The 24500-nt window shown below is 40.7% G+C and overlaps 1 protein-coding gene across 1 annotated transcript; it reads left to right on the top strand.

Moving 5' to 3' along the window:
- The first annotated feature begins 526 nt into the window (after positions 1 to 526).
- Positions 527 to 24160, top strand: edc4 (enhancer of mRNA decapping 4). The gene is made up of 30 exons (XM_023407225.2): positions 527 to 725; positions 2368 to 2530; positions 2650 to 2761; positions 3239 to 3338; positions 3664 to 3850; positions 4104 to 4251; positions 4668 to 4772; positions 5042 to 5154; positions 5271 to 5354; positions 5508 to 5603; positions 5854 to 5953; positions 6413 to 6593; positions 6842 to 6908; positions 7087 to 7178; positions 7867 to 8051; positions 8496 to 8575; positions 8891 to 9023; positions 9110 to 9402; positions 9712 to 9942; positions 10348 to 10449; positions 10615 to 10758; positions 11299 to 11335; positions 11610 to 11757; positions 12177 to 12332; positions 14972 to 15087; positions 15569 to 15734; positions 17038 to 17224; positions 18037 to 18256; positions 19067 to 19230; positions 22077 to 24160. The coding sequence occupies exons 1-30, from the start codon at positions 638 to 640 to the stop codon at positions 22258 to 22260; spliced, it is 4182 nt and encodes a 1393-aa protein (XP_023262993.1). The 5' UTR covers positions 527 to 637; the 3' UTR covers positions 22261 to 24160.
- Positions 24161 to 24500: the final 340 nt, after the last annotated feature.

Below are 24500 nucleotides of genomic sequence, written 5' to 3'. Positions count from 1 at the left end.
ATGACACCAAGTTGAAGTTATGAATTTAAATAATGTTATTATAAACTTCATAAATGGGTCGGGCTTTTGGGAAAACATCCGGGCTGTAGTGGCAACATAGATGATTAAATACGATTATAGACTAAGATTGGGTTGAGGTTAATAATTTATAATTTTATTGGTTAGTGTATGAACATATGTTATTGTTAGTGTTGTAATGTCATAAATTTTAATACTGGCCATTTTTCAGTAATTAGCTCGTCGCTCCCGTCTTGTTAACTTTAAAGAATGAAACATCAGGGATTTGGTCTGATATGCTCAGAGGGAATATGTCATGTACAAAATAGATATAAATACTTGTCTAGTTAGATTTATGTGGGAGACAGAACACGTTGGTTATGAGGCTGGTGATAAAAATTACCAGGGAGCAAACTCTAAATACAAAAATGATGGAAGGACAAACACTTTTTAAAGTATCAGATATCAGGTTTGTGTAGGAACCAATGACCTGACACCGACAAGTCGGAACTTACGACACGGACACAACGGAAGTTTAGACGGTTGCTCTGGGTGAACGAAGTGAACACTGACAGCATCGCACCAAACAAGAAATTATTCTCTCCCCCTAAATAAACCCAGTCTCCCCCTTCCCTCACCCATGGCGTCCAACTCTAATATAGATATCGAGGGTGCGACCCAGCATCTCCGGGATATCCTCAAGCTCGACCGTCCCGGCAACGGCACCGGTAAGTTGAACCGGGAATGAAAAACGGCTGCGCTAGTTTAGGCCGCAGAAGCTAATGGAAAGCTAGCTACAAGCTAAATTGATACTAGCTAATATGATAGGTATTAGCACGCTGCACTACAGAAGTGAAGTTAGCTATATAGCTGTTTCACTACCTGCTAACGAAAGGCATCCACTTGCTTCAAAGCACAATTTGAATGTCTGTAAATTTGCACTCTTATTTTCACATTCATTTATGCGGAGATACGGCTGTTTTCAAGTTCGTGGTTATGTTAGAAAGCTAACTGCGCCGGAAAAGTGTCTAGTATTTTATCGTCCCAAGTGTTAGCTACGCTGCGAGCTAGCTTATGTTTCAGTCTATTTTCTGGTGTAGGAGAACTGTGTCTTTTATTACCAAGCGACGAAAAATTTTGTAAAATGTTTCATTTGTTCAAAATGTGTTCTGTGGCAGCTGCTCATTTGTGACCCTAATGCAGTAAATATTAACTGGGCTTTTTATATAGCATTTAGCCAAGTTATTTTTTACTGCTATCAAGATTTAGCTTGAGCCTCCGAAACTGCGTGCGAAGGTCGCTGTTCTTGGTTAATTCGGTTACACCGATTTCAGCTTTGTTTGTGATACCTTCAGCATAGTGCTCAGTCATTTAGAAACCCACGAAATGATCACGGTATTGTAACGAAGACACTGTCGGCATTGGGGAAGCTGGAGTAAAAGAAAACACAGATGCCCAACTTAGACTAATTTGTTGTGAAGCGAGCGTCCCGCTTCTGCACTGACGTTGTTTACCGTTGTGTTGCAGTATTTGCAGCATGTCTTTTTTGGAAGAAAAAATCAATGCACCATATTCTCTCTACTCAAAGTAACTCGGCTGTGTTGTTATCAGCTATTGATACAGTAGCCTACTATAAAACGTACTGGAACATCCCTAAATAGCATTTTGTGAACATGTTATTGATTATAGTCATAATTTTTAATTTTATTAGTTTCACCTGTGGTTTTCCTGCTCTAAAACGTGTGTGAAATAAGTATTATGCTACAATAAAAAGAGAACTGATTACTGCCTGCAAGGGAGAATGGTGTGACTGGCATCTTGCAGACACCATTTTCCTTACTGTAAAAGCAAATTAACAGGCATTGTATCATTAGTATTTTGTTGTCTGTCCAAATAATTTAGTATGTTAAATAAGATTATAGTTTAACAGCTTAACAAAACAAATATTTGCAATAGTTTGAAAGTAAATTATTAGATTTTTTTTTGTAGAATATCCTTGTCTAGTACAGAACCACATCTTTAATTAGAGTTTAGTTACCATGGAGCAGCACAAATATTTTATTTTTCTACTTTTCCCTGGAATATAAAACCAAACTGAATATAATTTTACAAGAAAAAGAAACAGGGAAATTCTAATACGTAAAAATACAGCACCAAATTGCTTTTCAAGCCTAAAGTGTATTTCTTTTACACTTTAGTGTATTAGTTACATGATTGTTTATCAGGCTGTTAGCACTGTCAAATTAATACAATAAGAAACCTCCAGAGCAAACATCTCTCTGCAGGCTTGGATTTTTCATGTTGGCTTTGAATTGACATCTTTCTACAATGTGTGCTGACATATCCCATACATTCAATTTCTTTCCTCAGATGCACAATCAAGTGACGTTGAGAGAAAGCCATCTTTTAATGGAGAGTTGAACGGTTTATTGGGAACAGCAGGCATTCTAGGAAACACTGATCGGTCAACCATGTCAGACTCTACTAGACCCATCTCCACAGACATCAGCACTGCTCAGGAGAGTCAGATAATGTGAGTGGGTGCTTATAATCTGTTACTTAACCTACTTGGCAAAGTATATTTGTAGGTGTTTTAAGTTTTGAAGAAATTCAATCCATATTTGTATTTAAATCCATGTGCTACAATTTCAGCTGCCTTTCTGGTGATGATGGGTCCACCTGTATCCCCATCACCTCGAACAATGTGGAGATTGTAGCGAGTCAAGACTCCAGCATCAACAGCAAGGCTCGAGGGAGCAACAAGGTAATCATCAGCTACAAAATAGAGCTATCGTTTAAGTGTATAATTCACAAATTTGGTGAACTCTTACACCAACAAAGTAAGATATTCAAGCAGCTGTGTACCTAAAGGATCTGTTGCTTTTATTTTGTTGTATATTGTTATTATATTTTTATATTATTTTACTTTTATATTGATGGAAACTTGCATCTGTGATGTCTCAACAGGATGTCAAGAGCTTGCTTTCTTACAAGTCACAAGCTGCTGTGCTTTAAAAAGATATTTTTTCTAATTTTCACAATTTGAATGTTCATTCATTGTGTCAGTATTTAGATTTAGTTCTCAAAAAGAAAAGATTAGATATGTAAAAAGTTTTTATAGATTTTTTCTTTTTTAATGAGTATTATACATTTATTTATTTATACACAGCCTCATTATTAAAAAAGTCATTTATTGAAACAGTATGAATTAATTTTGAATGGTGAATTTTTTTCTGTTTAGGTGAAGATTCAACCAGTTGCCAAGTTTGACTGGGAACACAAGTATTATTATGGGAGACTGATAGCTGTGTCCAACTCCTTCCTGGCCTACGCCATCAGAGGTGAGAGTCCCGGAGTAGTTATTTATTTGTTAGTTCTACCACAAAATGACAGAAACATATTACTTGTTATAAATCAAGAAGTAATACTACAGTACTAGTATTAGTACATTGTATGGACTGCTTATAATACAGTGACTTTACCTTGGACTGTTCTCAACTTAAACAGTAACCATGCTTATACATTGAATGAATTACATTTTCCTATGTTCAGTCCACACCACAAGTATTCAAAGAGTAATGATTTTATCTGTCTTTATATGAGTGCTGTGATACCCCTGGCCCCTTGGTTTATCTTTTTCTTTAAAATAAAAACCTCTTCCTCCAGGAGCCAACAACCACGCAATGATTCGCGTCCTGAGTCTGGCTTTTGCTGAGCGCTCCTTACTGAAAGGATTCACTGGGGCCGTCACAGATCTGGCTTTTGCCCACCTTGACTCCTCCCTGTTGGGTTGTGTAGATGAAGCGGGCAACTTAATGGTCTGGCAACTCACCTGCACTGGAAACAAGATACTGTATCCTGACATGTGGCAGAAACCGAAACCGTGTGTGGGAGGATGTGTTGTGTTGTGCGTGTGTGTAGTAACAGTCGATGTTACTTCTTTTATTTGTATTTATATTTCTGTGTCCAATAACCACTAAAATACCACGCACAGCAGCCCAAAACGTCAGATTTTTCACCGCCTGCTTTTGTCACGGTCATGACAGAAACAGATCCTCCACGAACTGTTCTTCTCTCCCATTTTCCTTAACTCATGTTCCCCACAGAGATCAGATAGTGGTTCACATCAAACGACCAGAAGACACTCCACTGAACTCCCATCGTCGCCTCATCTGGTGTCCATTCATCTTGGATGACAACGAGGAGAACCAGGATGACACCAGCCAGACCTTGGCCCTTCTACACGAAGACAGGGTATCAGTGTTTTACCTACCTTTTACATGTTTGACCCAGTTGAATGGAAAGATCACTGCAATTGCAAATAGACTGTTCGAGTAGTATTCCTTATTAAAACTAATTTTAAGAACAGAGGAAAAGGTAGGAAATGTGGGGGGTTCCAAATACTGATTTTTAGTCACAGTTTTATGAATTTTAACATCAGCGTTATAACCCTCCTTGAACAAAATCAGGATATATTAGATGTATAAACATTTCCACTTACACAGTAGTTAAAAGAGATTACGTATTACCGATTACATATTTACAACCTCGTGGTCAGTTAGGGGAATGAGCTCATAATAATAAACTCTACAAAGAAGAAAGAGCCTTGAAATAACAGAAATATTTTTTGAGTTCATCTGAGTTTTAATTTTGTCATCCTCCTCTTCCAGGCTGAGGTGTGGGACCTGGAAGTGTTGAGAGCCAACAACAGCAGTTGGCCTATTGATGCCACGGACCTGAAGGAAGGCCTAATCACAGTAAAAGGACATACCCAGGTAGGGATCATTATCAAACACTAATGTTAACTTTCTTGTTGAATAAGACTTAACCAGTAAAGTATTTGTTCAATACGCTACACTTAGATGATCTTATATGAAAAATGTAGTCACTACTTTGAAGTAAACATTACTAAAGATGTTTCCATTAGAAAAAGTGAAACCACAATAACAAGAAGTACAAAGTGGCATACTGTATGATTTTGGGCTTGTCACATGGATTCCTTGCTGTACTGATTCTCTATGTTGTTTTATGTCTGACCCTCCAGCGAGTCAGTGAAGGGGCCTTGTCTCCAGATGGAACCGTGTTAGCCACAGCCAGCCATGATGGATACATCAAGTTCTGGCAGATATATATAGAAGGTGTACAGGACAAGCCCAGGTAAGCAAGGATGATGTATTTTGAATGTGTGTTTGAGATTGTGTGTAGTGTGTTATTAACGTTTTCTCTCTTTGCTTCTTCTCTTCACGTTCTCGCTTTTCTTCACTCTCTGTCAGATGTCTCCATGAATTGCGGCCTCATGGGGGACGACCCCTCTCTTGCCTTCTTTTCTGTGACAACCACAAGAGGCAGGACCCAGAGTTAGTACACAAGGGTGCACACGCAGCTTTCAGTGAAAGTTGTGACAAACAATACATACACTAATCCAAAGTTGTTGCCATTTGATTTTTAGTTCATTTATGTTCTTTTTCTCCTTTGTCATCTTTGGTCCTTTCTACTTTTCTTCTTTGTAGGGTTCCTTTCTGGCGGTTCCTCATAACTGGAGCAGATCAGAACCAGGAGTTGAAGATGTGGTGCACTGTTTCCTGGACCTGTTTACAGACCATCAGGTTATTCCTTTGGTCTATCATTTAGAATTTAAATCACTCATATCCTTGGCAGAAGCAGTAAAGTATCAGCTCTATTTCCAACATTAAATGTCTTCCTGAAAGACTCCCATCAAGTTGGTTCTTCAGACCAGTCCAGATGTCATGTTTAGCTCTTGAGTCAAGAGATTTCAGGATGGTTCATTCTGTTATCTGAAGTAGATACCATTAATTAGCTAAAAGATGCTAATGATGGAGTGTTTTCTTCTCATAGGTTCTCTCCAGATCCGTTCAACTCATCAGCTCTGCCAAGTCTGAAGGCTAGTCTGGACCTCTCTGCTGAGTATCTCATCCTCACCGACGTACAGAGGAAGGTCAGCACAATGTTTTCAGTTGCATATTTTCAGGAATGTTCTCATTAAATTGTTTTAACAAATAATCAAGCGCTTACTCATTCCTTGATAGTGACACAAATTTTGAGCAAGCTCCTCACTTTTCTATCACTCAGTGTCACTTCATTGACATTTAGCATTAATCAGAAGATAAACTGCATCCTTGAGGGTTAAAATCAAATCATCCTTCAGGAAATTGTTCCAGTTAATTAAACACCAATTAAATTAAATTGAATCTTGGGCTGTGCTTCATCTCAGTGCCAGTTTCAGTTAATCTTGTTCGAAAGGCCGCTCTTGTAGAACAAGGCGTAGTCTGTCCAAGAAAAAGACCCCAAATTTTTGTTAAGTTAAGTTGTGGACTTGGTATCTGGACCTTTTGACCTATATTATCTTTTTATCATGAGTTTGATTTCATACTTTGTTGATGTCATTCTTTGCCAGGTTCTGTATGTGATGGAGCTGCGGCAGGATCTGGAAAAAGGGAAGGCCAGTTTCACAGCTGTGTCAGAGTTCCTGCTGACCCACCCTGTGCTCAGCTTCGGGGTCCGGGATGTCACCCACAGCCGACTGCGACACACTGAGGTTCTCCCTGCAGAGGAGGAGAGTGAGAGCATGACCACAGGTGATCATTTACACACATTCACTACATCACAAAAAGCAAATGACTCCCCTCACTCCTGTTGTCTGTTACCATATAATTTCTTCCATGAATACTGTATATTGCATTGATTTATTTGGTTTCAGCTTTCATTTGGTGACTTTTTGGGAACACTGCTGAATTAAAATAATTTTCCCCTTTTAGAACATTAAATATGTAGCAGGCATTGATCTACTAACACAGGACTATTTTTCGTGTTTGTTTTCTTCCAGAGGGCACTCAAGGACCCACAGAGTCCAAGTCTGGGATCCAGATTAAACTCTACTGTGTTCACACCAAGTAAGTCTCCACCCTCTACCTGATGTAAGCTCACATTGGTTAGAGTAGAGTAAAGCTTGGCTTACAGGCAGTGAATATAAATAGTCAAGTTAATCGTGTTTCAAATTTTCAACTGGCCTAAATCCTAATAATTGGGGTAGTCTTTAATTTATGTGTTTGTGTCTGCGTGTGTTTTCAGGAGTCTGCAGGATGTCCAGATCTGGTTTCAGCCCACTATGGGGTCCAGCTCTGCAGTCTTCCTGCCTCATTCTGATTCTCAGGATGGTTTTGGTAAGTCAGAGTCCCAAGATTTCAGAATAAAGCAAACAGGAAGGAAAAAATCCCAATCAATGAAGATGATGCAACTTAATGTTTACATAAATTTCTCTTTCATTGTGTCTACTGCACCAAGTATGTAGAGAGTAGTAGTAGTCCGCGCACCATGAGAGAAGGTGGCACATTGCCGTATTTTGTATGAATGCAGCCAAAGCTCAGTCCTGCCCTTGGTCAAACAGAGACACAGACATGCAGCTCTTTATACATCTATGACACAGACAGAGCAGAGGAGAGAGACGGAGACAGCAACATAACCCGATTGCTCCGTTTTTAGACAGTTCCACCCTTGCACCCTGCGTGTTGTTATTGGCTGGGCCCAAAGGCTGTAGCCCAGAAATGTCTTGAGCACAGCAAAATTAGAGGAAAATACAGGCAGAGGGCAGGTTCTCTGCAGATAAATATCCCCCCACACACTTCTAATGGGTCATAAGTGATGATTGAGTGGGGTTACTTTTGTATTTGTCCATACATTGTTTTTAGGAAAATCATGCTATTATATCTTTAAAGATATTCTGTATTGTAAGATATAAAAAGATGCTTTGAAGACATAGCTGATTTTTTTGCTCTATATATAGCACATTGGGTTTGTGTTATTTCAAATATTTCCACATAACTAAAGTACTCTTAAATTTTGTATTTCCAGCAGGGTTTTCAGACCATCTCACTGACCAGAGCTCTGACAAGGACTCAGGAAGTGGCTCACAGACCGACCTAAGGAAGATCCCATCTCTTCCTGCTCCTGCTGATTTCCTGTCGAACTCTACCCCTGGCAGTGGGCCGATGCCCAAGCTGATGACTCCTGACGCCTTCATGACACCAAGCACTTCGGTATGAACTCATACACCATGTATATAGTGCTACTGGGCTTGAGTTTCAGTTCAGCATGCAGTTTACAAAATGGTAAAAAACACTTCAACTCCAGCAGATGGACACTATGCTTCAAACATGTTTTTATTTGTCACTTAGCAACATCTCTTCCCATGAATAGCACCTCCTCCCACGTATCGGTCGAGTGCTGCTGCCAGCCACACACACAAGCCCATAACCCTGTCAATACACAGTCCATACAAACTGAAGACCTGCTTCATCTTTGGCTGTTTAAGTTTACATGAAGGTACAACTTAAACAGCCAAAGATATAGTAGGTCTTCAGTTTCATCCAGTTAATGAAATTTGTAATATTAAAAAAACATGCAGTTAAACCACAGAGAAGTGATTATCTGAACATTCATTACATTTGCTCCCCATAAATCACTTTTATGTTACCCTCCAGGTACCGGCATCTCCTGGCAGCAGTGCCAGCAGTCTGACCATTGTAACAGCTATCAGCAGCAATTCTGACTCAACTAACAGGTAGGTTTCTTTATGCCGTCTAGTTCTTATAAGCTCACGATACAGTAATTAGTAGTGGCCAGTGTAATGTCAACCATTTTAATAGTTATATATCTTTAGTGCTGGCTGACTCGGATATGTTCCAGTTGCATAGAGATAATTTACTGCTTATGGGGTGTTTTTTGAGGGGTTTACTGAATGCTACACATTTTATATACAAACCCTGTTTATGAATATTTGATTAACATAGCCACATAATTTGTTCCTGTTTTGTTTTCTGATCACACACATTAATATGTATGGTTGAGTACGGTATGTCTGTCTTACTGTGTGCAGAGCTATAGATGATGTCAGTCAGAGTCCTAACAGAGCAGAGAACAACAGCAGCAGTAGTCTGACACTCTCTGCCTCCACCAGCAGCCCCAGAGCTGCCACTGCTGTGCTGCTGCCGGGTCTGGAGAACCTACAGGTAGGACTTGAAACACTCTCCTATCAGTCTCCCAATAATCATATGGCATGATCTTTTTCCAATACACTTTTCTTCTCTATATTTAGCCTTTGGCGTCCCCTAGCGGTCCTCTTGCACTTGACAGCTCTCAGGTCTTGGACTCTCCCCTCCTACCACCACTGGCCTCTCCAACCAGGGCCCGCTCCCCTGATGTCATCTCCTCAGCCTCCACAGCCATGTCCCAGGACATGCCAGAGATTGCATCCCAGACCCTGCAGCTTCAGCGTGGATTAGTGTCCAGCTTGGAGCCCCTACCACTGTCTGCTCTCCAGACAGACAGCATGGCCTCTGCTGCCTCTGCACTGCACCTGCTCACGTCACCACGCACAGCCAACAACGGGTACGCTGATGACCAGTAATCATAATGTTACCATGACATAAACAGAAACAGAAAACGTGTGTGTGTGTGTGTGTATATGTGTGTATATATATATACACACACACACACACATTTTCTGTTTCTATATATAGAGAGAGAGAGACTGTTAACTGATCCTATTGTAACACGAGGAATGAAAACCTGAAATAAAAAATCGATATGTATTTTAAAAAAGTCAGGAATAATGAAAAGCATATATGATGTTGTAACTTGCAAAAACGCCAGTATAGTCCCTTAAATTAACCAAACTACTGTATTTTTCTGTCTCAGCCTGTTGCCCCTCGAACTTGGAGGGGCAGATGGACCAGTGGGTGGGGCAGTAGAGTCAGAGCCCAGACTCAGCCACACCCCATCTTTACTGGAGAATGCCTTATCGCAGGAGAACCCTGGGGTAGGAGGAGGGTCTTCAGATGGTAGTGTTAGCCACACACCTTGGCCAGCTGCACCTGACATCACCAGAGAAACCAGGAACAGCCTCAGGGACAATGGTCTTGGAGACTGGTAAGAATTCCCACATACGAATACAGTTAACAAGTATAAACATACACATCTACATGAAATATCTCAGAGGTCCTGCAATCTCATTTGTAAACCCTGACCACTACTTTGGGAAAATAAAACTTGTATGTTGTCTGTAACATTTAGTGTAAATGATTACTTGTGAAACAGTTTTGTTCTCTATTTTCAAGACCTGTAACATACAAAAGTATATAGAGCACCTGAACAAACACACATTAGCATAAACAAGCTGTTACGTAAGGCCTGCAAGTGTAAAGGGAGAGCTGATGTGGCTTTGACATACGACTAGGTCAGTTTATGTGTGACATCTGTGTTGAAATAGTAAAATGAGTGTGAAAACCTTTCATCACAAAGAGGTTTGTGGCATGTGTCTGCTCTGTGTTGCAGTTCAAGAGAGGAGTCAAATGACAGACTCTTGAGTTCACCTTACCATCGGCGCTCCTATCACCTCACACAGAGCGACAGTCAGGACGCTGGTGCAGAGCAGAGGTAACTCTTAAGGAACACACCATCCCAAAATGAGCACAGTAATTTTTTTAAGGCACAAAAACATTTATTTATTTTCCAAGATGATCACTGTGCACATGGCATTCAGTAGGCTTCACAGGCTACAGCGGCTTTCTTACTGTGTGGCGTGTGTTTCTGTGTACCCAGCGACCCCGATGATGAGGTGGCCAGCTTGGCATCGTCCTCGGGGAACTGTGGCTCTCGCTCTTCTCACAGACTCCCTGTTAAGGACTGGAAGTCTTCTCCGCGAGGCTCGCCAAAACTAAAGAGGAAGGCCAAAAAAGATGACAGGTATTTTGATACTTGAAACATCTTTGTATGAAGTGGGGATAAAATAAAAATGATAATTAGTAGATTATCAGTCACTCACCCAGGCTTCATTGATTTGAGCATTCATCAGCAGTTTCCTTTTTACTGTATCTCTCTATTTGAAGAAGTGCAACAAACAAAACTGAGCAATGACTGAGCCTGCTCTCGATCTTAATCCAGCATAATTTAGTTGAAGTTCAGCACATGAGGTTATATGGATTTTCAAGCTATGGCAATGATGCGGCTAAAATGTGTTTGTATCTCCAAATACTTTGCTACTGTTATTTAGTATATTATTTGGCTTAAATGCTGTTGGTAATGTTGTAATGTCACAGTAAGAAGCAGTCATTAATTTATTGTCCATGAATTCAATATCACTTATTTCGTCTCGCTTAATATATACAAAATAATTGTTAATAACTGTTAATATACACATAAACATGTAGAACACATGTAAACACAGTTCTTGATACTTTGAAGGTCTTGTAATGCTCATGAAGTTTCTTTCTTCCTTCTCCTCAGTGAATCATCTCAGTCCAGGCAAATGGACTCTGGTCAGGTAAGATGATCACAAAAAAATCTGTGCATATTGCTGTTATTGTATTTTTGTTTTATATTTTATGTCTCCTTTCGAAGTTCTTGTGGAAACACATCACACCTAACTTAAACCAGTATTTGATTTTTATCTACTAGTGGACAGGAAAATCAAAACAAGCTAGTTTTAGATAGCTTCACTAAAAAAATATTGATGCATGTGTATTTTTTCAGCAGCACATTTCCCCGCTCCACCTGGTCTCCTTTTTTCTTCAGTCATTCTCTCCATCTGTTCACAGATGAACGTAGAAGTACAGGACGAGTTATTGATGCTCCTGCGTAGCCAGCAGAGAGAGTTGACTGAACTGCGTGGACAAATTGAAGCCATGCAGAGCTCCATTATGGCCCAGGTCGAGCACGTCCTGACCAACCACCAGGAACAGGAACGTATCCTTCAGTCTTTCTTACTCATTTTCCGTAGTTTGTTTCTTTTACAAATCTGCCACTGATTTAAAAACATTAGCCCACTGTACACCCAGGCCCAGTGAAGAACTGTGATGCCATTGAATTAAAATTGAATTAAACAAAAGGCCCTGTGCAGAAGCAACACGATTTTTCTTTGGTCACACAACCTGAGGCCTGGTGTCAACTGGAACACCTGACGCTACCCTGCGTGTTTTCCGTTAAGCACAAAGTTTTGATGAGTAAGTGGCACAAAAAGGTGTTGTGTACAGTATGTGCTCCATTTGAAACACCCCTCCTGAAGGACAAACCTCTCTAGAGTTGTCATTGTTGTGCACATGCTCGTCTCCATGGTGATCCTTTAACAGCATATTATTTTGAGCCTTGACCATTCATGATCTCAGAGCGCAGACTGGAGCGAGTTCTGGCAGAGAGTCAGAATCATCAGCAGCAGCTTCAGGAGCAGCTCAGCCAGCAGCTCGGCCACGCCCTCAGCTCAGCCCTCACCAACAGAATGGACAAAGTGCTGCGAGAGGAAATGAAGAAAACAGTCCCACAAAGTAAGGAAGCACACAGACATTTTAAACACTTGTTTGAATCTGTCAATTAAACTGACAATTAACTGGACTCAAATTTCAGAGGTCTTATATATTCCTTGACACTCAGGGGTAAAGAAAACACAGCTGATTCCAAATATAACTATCACTATGTTTCACCTTTGAGTCTGAGCATTATGGTAACTCATCTGTTAAGATCTGAATGTCATCAGCATAACAGTGGACAGGATTTTTGTCGATGTAAGGTGTGGGGGAGCACAGTGACAAAGCAGTTTCATCCATGGATTGATGGCTAGGATAAAGTACAGCACTACTTTGAGTGGTATATGTCCTGTGAGTTTATTCCCACTAAAAGAGAAGAGCCTTTGTACACATCAGATAAAATGTCCACAAACTATTGAGGAAGGTGAATTTCCTCCAGTGCATTAAGTACCAGCTTGTGTGATAATGCTCCAAAGGCATCTCTAGAGTCCAGGAATGCAGTGTAGAATTTAGATGATTCATTCTTGAAGTTTTGAGGCAGAATGTATCCTCATTCATGCCTCGTCTGTCTATATATATATACTTTTTGTTTAGGTTAAAGAATGTGTGTGTCCATGAGTCATGTCAGTGTGCAGGCAAGCATGCATTTCATAAGTACTTTATAGACCTTAGGGAGGAGAGAAAAGTCTTTTCATGTAGATGGACCATTGTCTTTCTTTGGTATTCTGTGAATAAGGGCACCCCTGAGAAAGAGTCTGAGTGGACTGAGGCCTAGTGGCTTTTAGATACTCAAGTATGATGTTATCGTAGCCTCTTGCTTTGTTGTTTTGGAGATGAGAGGACTTAATTTAGTTCATCTAAAGTGAAATTGTACGTGTCTGGATAATAGTCTGGCACAATTGTTTCAGTGTTTCCACGTCATGGGGCCATGATCAATGGCACAGGAGAGAATATTACATTTAGCAGCATAATATTCTCGTACTTTATTCACATCACTGACACCAGGCAGAGAGTCAGGGAAAAAACTATTGTTAAGAATAATGTCAATAGCTCTTGCCTTACAATGTTGCCATAGATACGCCGCCGTCTGTGTCGCCCCTCCACTCTGCTGGTATTTAGTAAGAGCACGGTGATGTCTCTAACGAAGCACGGCTGCTTTTCAAACCAGGCAGTGAGGGAGGCTGTTGTTATTTCCGCTGGATAGTCTTCACATAAGGAGAACTTTTTTGAAGACTCTTGACACATATCTCAATTGCAGTAGTCCGAGATGTTTCCTGTTCATGCATCCTGTGCAAAATACTCCAGTTAAGCTGGACGCCACCTTAACCAGCTTCCCTGGCTCAACAGAGAAAATTAAGTTAGTCTCTTCTTTGAGTAATTTGATGTCGAGTATTTTTCTAAAAGCTCTCCCGTAGACCTGAAACTTTTCCCATTCATACTCGGAGTGGTTGAACCAACAAGGCTGAGGTTCACTGAGATCCTCTCCCCCAGTGGAGCTGGGAAGCCACTGGTTGGGGCTATTTTAAAGGCCAGTTGTAGTGAAGTCACCAGGCCAACAGTGTCCAGAACATAGTCAACTTCCAGTGCATTAACAGTGGCAGTTAAAATCGGTGAGAGATTTTCCTAAATCATTAGCAGATTCTGCAATGTGTAAGTGTACTAATGTTTTTTAGATGCCTCTAGTAGCAACTATTTAGGCACCAGGCAAGAGCTGTATTAATATGAGGGCAGTCTACTCTCCAGTGTGGATAGACTGTCAGTTTAGTTTGTCAGCACAAATGAAGAAATGTCTGTGAGAACAAAATAAGCAGAGAACGCAGTTTCACAAAGTAAGGAGAGCTTCAGTCTGTATACCAGAACTTGAGTCGGCTGAGACCAGGTGGAGTCTTGTGTTTGTAAGCACAGTCAGCCATATTTTTTACCAGATGATGGTGGTATCGCACCATTTCATTGTTTGAGATTTAGCTGTTTTCTTTTTGTTCAGGTGTTGTTGTGGACTGAGGTCTCTACAAAAATTAATTGGAAATGCTAATGTGGATGCAAATAATTTTCAAATGAAAACACTGTTGAGAAATTCAGATGATTTAATATAGACATAGTCTGACTTGCCGTGACTCAATGAATGTGAAGCACTGACTTTGTGTGTTCATTGACTTTGTGATTTATGTACACTGGTCCTGTCATGGGCAGTTTGTTATTCGTTTGGTAAGGTCAGTGTGCTGATATCACTATGACAATCAGATACTTGCATCCCTGATCTAAATTAGCAGTGAACATTGCAGGTCTAGCATGCCTTTCATAGATGAAGTACATCTGGTCTACTGACTGATTTTGTTTTCTTTCTTTTATCTTGTCTTAGTTTTTCAGTGCAAAAACTGGACAAAATACAGACCAGGCTGCACATCAATAAATCACATTGTTATCTTAATGCTTAAGGTCATCCCAGGCATAAATTAAATTAAATATAACAAAGGCAGCTGAGTTAGGTTGGACTGTGACACTAATATTGAGCAGTCTTTGGAGAGATGTTTTCTTGCCTTGCCTCTCCTGCCCTCTAATTCGAGGATGAGATGTTCCTGTCTTTTTACCCTTTCCTTGATCACAGGCCTAATTATAGGTTAGTTCTTTCTAATCTGTCTTGTTAATTATTTCCTCTCTAGCGATCTCCAAGAGCCTGGAGCCTGTGACGGGTCAGCTGAGCAACACAATTGCTGCCAAGCTGACTGCTGTGGAGGTCACCCTAAAGGACAATGTCACCAAGGTGGTCAAATCCAAGGTAGGTAGCTGGCTCACTTCCCCACCTGCCTTTCTATGCCTCCACGCTGGTCATCATGTTTTCAGGTTGTCTGTCCCATTCTCGTGAACACGATATCTCAGGAACAACTGAAGGGAATTTCTTCAAATTTTGTCCAAACATTCACTTGTTCTCCTGGATGAACTGGTTAGATTTTGATGGTCAAAGTTCAAGGTCACTGTGACTTCACAAAACACGTTTTTGGACGTAACTGAAGAATTCATGTGCAGATTATGGCACAATTGAACACAAAAGTCTAATAGGATTAATAATGACATTTTATATCCAAACTTCACCGTGACATCACATTGTTTTGCAAAAACATTTCTGGCCATTATTCAACGCTGTAATTCATGAACAGAAGGGACGATTGTGACCATATTTCCTGCAGCTTGACTTGTTAGTGGAGGCATATAACTACCGGTTTAACACAGATCTTCTGTTTCTGCTTTCTATTTTCCAGAACACAACAGATGCAATTGGCCGAGCAGCAGCTGAAGCGATGCAGGGGCCCATCCAGGCAGCCTATAAAGATGCCTTCCAGAGCATCGTGCTGCCTGTTTTTGAGAGAGGCTGCCAGTCCATGTTCCAGCAAATCAATGACAGCTTCAAACAAGGAACACAAGAATGTAAGCAATATCAAAACATAGTGGAGGTTTAAAAATATGACCTACTACAACACAAGGTCAAATTCATCTTTTTCTTGAATGCTCCGGAAATGTATTAATAACTATTCATTAGATGTTCAGACACTCAAACATTTTGGAAATGTCCCTGGATGCTGCTGTGGTCGCTCTCAGTGGCAGGTTTCCTTATGATGGGAGGAATGGTGCTTTGTTCGTGTTGGGTGTGTCCAGTATCTAGCCTTGAAATCAGTGTCTGTTTATCTGGAAGTCTAATTAAATAACCACCTTCTTCAGAAAGCTCAGGGACAGCTTTTCTAATGTTGCTTTGTCAGACTAACCCAAGGCACTGATGTGTTTATTCTGACATTGTGTTCATGCCCACCTTGGAAAAATGATGGGGTTTTTTTAAATTTACCAAGGCTGTCATAAAGTGTGTAGAGCAGGGAGACAAACACAGACAGCCAACAATAAATAGGGTGGCCACAATAGCTACCTGGTTGTGTCTGTGGGTGTCTGTGGGTGTGTGGGTGGGTGTCTGTGGGTGTGTGTGTGTGTGAGCTCTTGTGAGCTTTTCCTATTTAAATTTAATCCACAATCAAATTCAGTTCAGTGTTTGTGTGTAAATATTGTAACTTTGTGAGTGCTCAGTAGTACGTTTGTCTCATACACTGAACTGCAGTAACATGTCAAGTGTTATATATATATATATATATATATATATATTGATACAGCATGTGGTGCTTCCCCTAATTTGTAATATATATGGGTGGACATTGAATGTAAGGCTGTATATTTTATATACTTCATGCATGTTGTTCGCTTTGCTTTGCATGAAAAAGAAAAATTATTTAAACCAGGGAACGCGGTCCAGAATGCATTCGCATTTAATTTGTTTTCATAATATTTATCAATCTGTTCTTCAAACCACTAGTAGAAAAAGTAAGGTCCATGATTACCAGGAAGGAAAAAGGTTTAAAACTGGTCCTTATACACAATCAGTGTATTGAGTTTTTATGGCTAACCTGTTAGCAACAAACCTTTGCACTGTTTGATCCTCCAACTCCTGAGAAAATATCTGGGTGTTTAACAGAACAGTCGATTGATGCTTTACATAAGGCTGATAATGAGAGCCGTTAGACTTTACTTTATAATGTGTATTTAAGAATCTGGTTTGTGGACGGAAGTAAACAAGCCACCATTACTATGGTGGCACCTCACTTGATAACCAGTGAATAACAATGTAATTTAGCTAAAGGAAAAATTATTAATTGAAGAAATGATTTTCTTTTGACTGTGATCTTTGCAGACATCCAGCAGCTTGAGACTCATATGAAGAACAGAAAGCAGAGAGAGCAGGAGACACGAGACCCCATGATTGGCCAGCTCCAACAGATGATTGACAGCTTCCAAAGCTCCAGTGATCAGATGGCCAATAATATCACAGCAAACGTCCGGGGAGAGATCCAGCACCAGATCCAGATGATGGTGGGAAAGTATGTATCCTGGCTATCCCTAATTGATCACACTGCTATCCACTTGTGATTGGAAATCTGCTATTTAAATCTTTTATGGTCACATTTGAAAAGAACTGAATCTCCTCCACTGAACCATTTCCACTTTACTTCCCTTGACCTCGTTTGTCATTTAGCTACATCTATATATTTCCCTAAATACGATCGTACTGTAACTAGATGTTGGATACCTGCACTCATCAGTGAAGTTTGTTACAGTTTCTGATACTGAAATAAATAAATAAAATCACTGACATTGCCCACTCAGTACTACGAGCTGTCACTGTCAAGTGACAAAAGACTCCTGCTGTTGACTGATATTACTCACATTGACTGGTCTGATATCACTGATTAACATTCCAAGCAGACATTTTTAATATCAGATATGCATATCAGCAGATGCCTATGCCAGCAGTGCTGGCCTTACTCACTGCCTATCGAGCAGGTGTGTAATGGATTGGAGAGTAGAAACAAGCAAAGCTTAATCCTGGGGCTAATGTAAGAACATAAATTCGATCGAGTCTCTTGTTCCCTCTGCAATTAATTTCATGGCCTCTAGAGTTTATACATTTGTTGGGGGTGGAGCAGAGACCAAGTAGTTGGCCAACTAAAACTTAAAAATCTTGAAAAAAAAAAAGACAATGCCCGATTGAGCCAGAATTTAAATCTGAGATTCAAGGTTGTATGTTAGGTTCACCAAATCAAATCAAACTTAGAGGTTGAAGATACTGGAAATGTGGAGGATAACCAACTTTCTGTCCTTATGTTTTCTCTGCTGTCCTTTTCCTGCCCAGTTTGCAGGAGTCTATTCTTAGCCACGTGCAACGAATTGTCAAAGGGGAGGTGAGTCTGGCAATGAAGGAGCAGCAGGCAGTGGTCACCTCCAGCATCATGCAGGCAATGAGGTCAGCGGCTGGCACACCCGTCCCCACAGCACACCTAGACTACCAGACACAGCAGGCCAACATCCTGCAGCTCCTCCAGCAGGGCCAGCTTAACCAGGCTTTCCAGCAGGTAAAACACACACACACACACACACACACTCACACACTCACACACACAGGTGTAGCATTGTGCACGTTGCAGCCTCTGTAGCATAATTGTATTTTCCAGTTGATAATGAATGCAAACACCCTCACATAACTTATAATTATTCACTGATAGAAATGCACTTACACACACACACACACACACACACACACACACACACACACACACACACATACATGCATACAGGGCCCACCAGGACTATAAGGCACAGAAAGCCAATATGCAACAGCTTCATACGTTCCCATTTGCAGGCCCCACTAGTGCTTTAGCTCTGCTAGGAGCGCTCATTATGTTTGTGTTTTTCTACCCTAAGTAACTTCTTAGCTGAACCTGCTCTAAATAGCCACTACGCTCTCTCAGCTTTGTTATCAGTCATCTTCACACGAACAGAATTCAGTTCACACGTCACCTTTTGGGTTGACGTTTGTAAACAGAACAGGGTTAGAATAGATTATCTACACTCAAAGTTTTAATAGGATGCTAAACATATTGTTGTTGCATGGATTCATCTTGAGTTTTTGTGGTCTGAACAAGCGTAGTGATCTGACGTCAACAAAAATATAGCAGAAAAAATTGTATCTTTATAGACATTTCTCTGCCCAGTTTTAGAAGTAACATGATACCAGTAGTACTTTTCTTTTTTTCTTTTTTTTTTTTTGCTTTATAGTTGGTGGACAGGAATGTTTTCTCATAGATCTGTTGCAGGGAAGGTGATTTTGAACTGATGTTGTCAAGGATGTATGAAAATGGTTTTCTGTCTCACTTTGTCCCCAGGCTCTGTCAGCAACAGATCTGAACTTGGTGTTGTATGTGTGCGAGACCATTGACTCTCAGCAGGTGTTTGGTCAGCACCCCTGCCCTCTCAGCCAGCCCGTGCTGCTGTCGCTCATCCAGCAGCTCTCCTCCAACCTCGCAACCCGCTCTGAGCTTAAAATCAGGTGAGGAAAACCAAGGTTATTTCATGCACCATATTTTGGAAGGACTGTATAGTACATGACTTTTGCACATTGTCACATCATTACCAACTTGAAAATTACTTGGCTCTTCTAAAGGGTCAGAGTAATTGTCTCTTTTTAGTGTGTTAATTGTGGAAGTCAAAAATGTGAAAGACACACCTGAGATATGAACTTGACTGACCGCCACATCACAAATGTCTGTGACATCAGAAAACGGTAAATTAATGTAGGTTTTCCTATACTCAAAGTGGGAAATAAAAAATATGTGAGTGATGTTGAATGAAACAGCTGCTCTGTTTCAAACAAGCCAAACTCAAATACAAGTACTCAGGTACAATATTGTGTTTAACCTTTTTCCCTTTATTGACACAGCACATCAGCTCCAAAAGCCTCGAGCCTCAAGCACAATCTGTTCTCCACATAACGACTAATAATATGACAGAAGCGTAATATTCCAGGGTTTCCTTATCAAATGCACAACTATGTATATTTTTACTGTGTGGTCTTCCTACATGGTTTTATTACTGTCACTTTAGGTCTTAGACCAGTTACTGAATTATTTATAATCTGCAATATAGATGATTAAAATAACCTGAATATTTTTGCACATGAACATTGACATATTAAACACATGGACCGTTTCCAGTTTAAAATAATACAAACATTCTTACCTTTTCAGATTCCTTGCGGGATATCATTGTCTCATTAAATGATTGTCTCACACCACTGTAGCTTGATATAAGACCTGTCTTGCAATGCAGCAGGCATAACTTGCAATTTTGGAAAATGTCATTGGCTTTAATCAAAAACCTGTGAACTGTATAAGCTTATTTTTTCCTCAAATTAATTTTAAGTTCATTTTCTCACAAAGTGATAGCAGCGAACACGGTTTGAATTTTATTACGTGCCCATTCTCAAACACTGTGTGCCCCTAAATCAATAATAAAGTCAGTCTTTGTCTAAACTTTTGCTTCCCATCTCATCTCCATTGTATGTCCATTATTCTTTGTCTCCCGAGTGCCAAACAGTGCTAAACTGCTGACCCCATCACCCTGCTCCGTCTGTAGCGCTGCTACATGGCTGTCCAGGGAGCTCAGATCATCCTGTGAATAGCATTGCAATTTCTGGATTCTCTCTATCGTTCTGTTCTTTCTGTGTCCTTGTATCTTTTATCCCGTTGTTCACTCCTGAACTCCCTCCTGTTTTTTCTGTTCTTTTAACAGTTTGTATTGAACTGTTATATTTCCTCAAAATGAAAGTGTGACCCCCATCCCACTCACTTTATTTCCTTTTCTTTTCTGAATCCTCACATCCCATATCTCCTCTTGTTCTTCTCTCCCCCCCCCCAGAAAACCCTCCTTCTCTATCAGAGTCCTTTTACAGCACATGCCTGATGCTGCGTTTACATTGCAGCTGCCTGCTGCTGCTAATACAGCCCTCTGGTGCCGCTGTGTGCCATCTGGAGAAAAAGATGAGGGCAGCAGGGTGTGGTTCAGTCTAAAGCATTATTAGAGCAGATACAGCCATGGTTGGATGATTGTGGTGGGAGAGGGTGCAGTGGAAAGAATCAAAACAAGACGAATCATAAAACTTTTTAACATATGTCACTTTTGCCTACATTTACTGCTAACTGTGTTTAAGCCGTACAGGGAACTCCAAGCTGTGTAATTAGAAGTCAGTTAATATTGGGATTATACAAAAATCACAACATGTGTACAGTAAATGTCATAGATATTTAATGCATGTATTCCCAAGTCTCTGTTCACATCAAAGGACAGATGGCACTGTAAACTTTGCATCCTAAACTTTAAGCACTTTTTAAGTCTTTGCACAAGATAAAGAAGCCTCCTCTTCTTTACTTCTGATAGATAGTAACTCAGAAGAATCCACAAGAGAAACCAGGGGAGAAACAAAAGCACTGCTGGCTTGTTAGGACTTGAGAAGATGTGATTATCCACAAAAACCGCGGTCTTAGCAGGATCATTAACAGTTCACATGAGGAAAACGTAAAATTGAGTGGATTGGACACAATTAAGTTAAAGGCAGATTATCTCCTGCAAGACATTAACTGTACAAAGGTGTGCAGTATCTGCGATGTAATGTGCAGTGACATTAAATGTCCTTTTGAAGAGTGTGTTGGCATCATTCTGTTATGCGGGAACAGCTCTAATGGTTAGACTGGGAGCGGGAAGTGCTCCGGACATGGAGATAAATGGTAGAAGCTGGAAAGACACAGAGTGAGAGAGCAGAGCAGAAATAGAGCACAGTCTGGACAGTGTAATCACCAGATGTCTGACTGAAACAATTAGTTGTGGAGTTAAATGTAGTGTAGCCTGAGTGAGAGGACAGGACGCAGGTGAGAATGAGCAAAACTCAATTTCTGTTGTGATATTTGAGTGAAGACGTATATATTCACACAGTGGGCTGCCGGCCAGGAAGGTGATCAAGGACAGCGCTTGACATCCAAGCTGCGAGAGATAGTTTAGACAGTGATCGAGCTCTCTCTGTGTCCCCTGCAGCCGCTCCAAGGGTCAAAACACAAAGTCTGTGCAAGTTATCCTTATACTGCTTTTATATCAGAGTGAATGAAGCCAGTGGTTTGGAGATTCAGATGCACACGTCAACCTTTTTTTAATTTCACGTCATTTTCTAAGTTAATTGTTCGTCATCCTGTCTTTTTCTTGAGTCTGCCTGATGGCTAAACACTGTAGTTCTTCTAACAATGTCTTTCCTGCTCACACCTACAGAAGATGATATCTGCCTGGCTGGAACTTTTAGTCTTTTGTCATTGTTATCTTACATCTGTCTCCCTCTGTGTCCCTGTGCAGTTACCTGGAGGATGCAGTGATGAATCTGGACCACGGCGACCCGCTGACAAGAGACCACATGTCCTCCGTGCTGGCCCAGGTCAGACCGAAGCTCTTTGCCTTCCTGCAGCAGGACCCCCACAGCCTGCTCAGCAAGAGGGCGCGGCGCCTGATGATGATGCTGCAGGGTCTTGTCAACCACTAGTTCCTTCATTTAAAGTCTGGCGCAGAGGAGTCGTTGTCCTCATAGATACAGATCATGAGTCCATTATGAGTCTGCAGAAAGCAACCAGGACGACCCCCCACCCCCACCCCCACCCCTCACTTTGAGCAGTTTGTTGGAGCTTGAGGATGGAACATCATGTTGTTGGTTGGAGATGGACGACGAGGGCTCCTAAATGAAAAGATTTGAAACTTTTCACTTGGTTAAAGAAGAAGGACCCCTCTAGTCCACCAGTCCCTCGACACAACCCTGAATCCAGCTGTTTCTACCCCCGGGCATTTCTTCCCATTCCTCCTCCTCCTCCTCTAACTGCACAGGTGAAGTGTCCATTAAGGAAAAAGACTGTTCTTGTTACCTTTGTGTTTTTTTTTTTTTTCCTAGACATATCTTCAATGCAAGACAATAATGGTCTGGACAGAAAGATTGTTGTTGATTTCTGTTAAAGAGACTCTTTAAGTTCACTGTAGATTCTTCTAGACCTTCATTACTGCTGCAGGCAGTCTGGTTGTGTCTCATCCTTTTATCCCCATCAAGAAGCAAAAGACTGTGTCAGAAACGACAGCCAGAGAGCCTGATGATTCTGCTCCGGTGTCTGGTCTCCCAGACACACAATACCTGTAACTCCTTTAATGTTGCATCATACAAATGTGCATAAGACTCAAAGAATGTTCAGTGGTCCACAAGACCGAACATGGCTGTTTCTTTTTGTTCTGCTGCGGTCCTCCGGCCCGTCAGTCAGACATGTTGAGTTTTAGGAATACTGGACAAGTTGTGATGCAGGGGGCTACTTCTGAGCAACAGTACGCCAAAAGAAGTGTCTCACCTCAAAATGTCGCCTTGTATCTCGGCCTTATGAGCGAACACCAGGCCTGGACGCGTTTTTTTTTTTCTTCTTCTTCTTTACAGAGCAGCATCCTTGCTACAGTTAACTTGGAATTCAGCTGCCGCAGGAATACAGTACCAGGCTAATCCCAGCAACCAAAAGTATGAAACATCCAAAGCCAATTTAAGTTGGTGGCATATTTCCTTTCAGTTATTTCTCGTTAGGTTGGAGATAACAACCTTGCCAGGCCAAATCTTTCTCAGTGAGGATCAACATGTTGAATTGTTTTACTGAAAGTTAATAACATTTGTTCTGAGTTGGATGTATTCGAGCATATCTCATTACACCTTTTCAGTCTGACCTTGTTTTCACAATCTATCTGATATCTGAGGGATACAAATAAGAACTAAAGGATAAGGAATAACTATAAAAAAGATTTTTGAAATCTAATGAATATTTGCGAAGATGCCCCAGGCGGAAAAAATTCCCCTTTAAAATCTGAAATGTTTGGAGCCCAGCATCGAGGTTGGCAGCCGTCCATGTGTACAGCTCGGTCCTGTAAATTGATCAGCCTGCTCCCCATGTTTTCTTCTGTGTTAGTCCCTTCTCTCTTTTTTTTTTTTTTTTATAACATTTAGTATTTGTAAGACTTGTATACTTGCTTTAAGAGTTGTCAAACTAGTTATAAAACATAATAAAAACACTTCCTAAACATTAATTGTTACTGCTGATGTTGTTTTATCAGGATATTCCAAATAATGTTTGTTAAACTTAACGTGCAGTTACTTCTCACAGACTCTAGGAGGCAGCACTTAGTTGGACTGCGGATATTCACCCTGCTTGTCATTTAAGTTTTGAATTCAGAAATCATTCCTGCTCTGGCAGTCTCTGTTTTAGTGAACATTGAAAAGCCTTTAGGTTGTAAATGCACTGTTTATTCATCTTTAAAGTGTGTTCAAAGTGTATGATCATTTGTGTACAGCCCATTTACACCTATTGTTTAACTACAGGGTGGCCACACTTTTTGCTGATTGTATAATAAAAATTCTGTTCATTTCACCTCCGTGTTTAGAATCTCTTAAGTTGGATTTGTCTAGCAAGTGCCTTATTGTATTTTATCTGTTTTGGACGTTTGATCCCATTTGGGCCTTTAGACAACACGTAATGTTGGAGCATTATCCCACAGCAGTTCCATGTAACTTTAACAAGCATTTATCTCATTCAGCTGTGTGGTTGGATCTGAAGTCAGGCTCAGACAGCACTGCGGAGGAGAACCTGTATGTTTTGTTTGCAAACATTTGTCAGGAAGACAGTCGGCTTGGACGGATATTCGAGCGCTCATGTCAGTGTATGAAACGGAGCGATGTATTATTTTGACTACTAGCACCTTCACCTTTCA

The sequence above is a fragment of the Seriola lalandi genome, unplaced genomic scaffold (assembly GCF_002814215.2).
Source record: "Seriola lalandi dorsalis isolate HSWRI2012SDOR001 ecotype SW California unplaced genomic scaffold, Sedor1 jcf7180002054331, whole genome shotgun sequence".
Lineage (NCBI taxonomy): Eukaryota > Metazoa > Chordata > Actinopteri > Carangiformes > Carangidae > Seriola > Seriola lalandi.
Note: the sequence above shows the minus strand (reverse complement) of the source record. Positions and strands in the feature narration are given on the sequence as shown.

What these genes read in the sequence shown, in the direction of transcription:
- edc4 (XM_023407225.2), top strand. Translation starts at nt 638, where the DNA reads ATGGCGTCCAACTCTAATATAGATATCGAGGGTGCGACCCAGCATCTC. An exon ending in CCCTTCTACACGAAGACAGG is followed by an intron (nt 4,252 to 4,667) that starts GTATCAGTGTTT and finishes CTCCTCTTCCAG; the next exon opens with GCTGAGGTGTGGGACCTGGA. An exon ending in AAGGCCAAAAAAGATGACAG is followed by an intron (nt 10,759 to 11,298) that starts GTATTTTGATAC and finishes CCTTCTCCTCAG; the next exon opens with TGAATCATCTCAGTCCAGGC.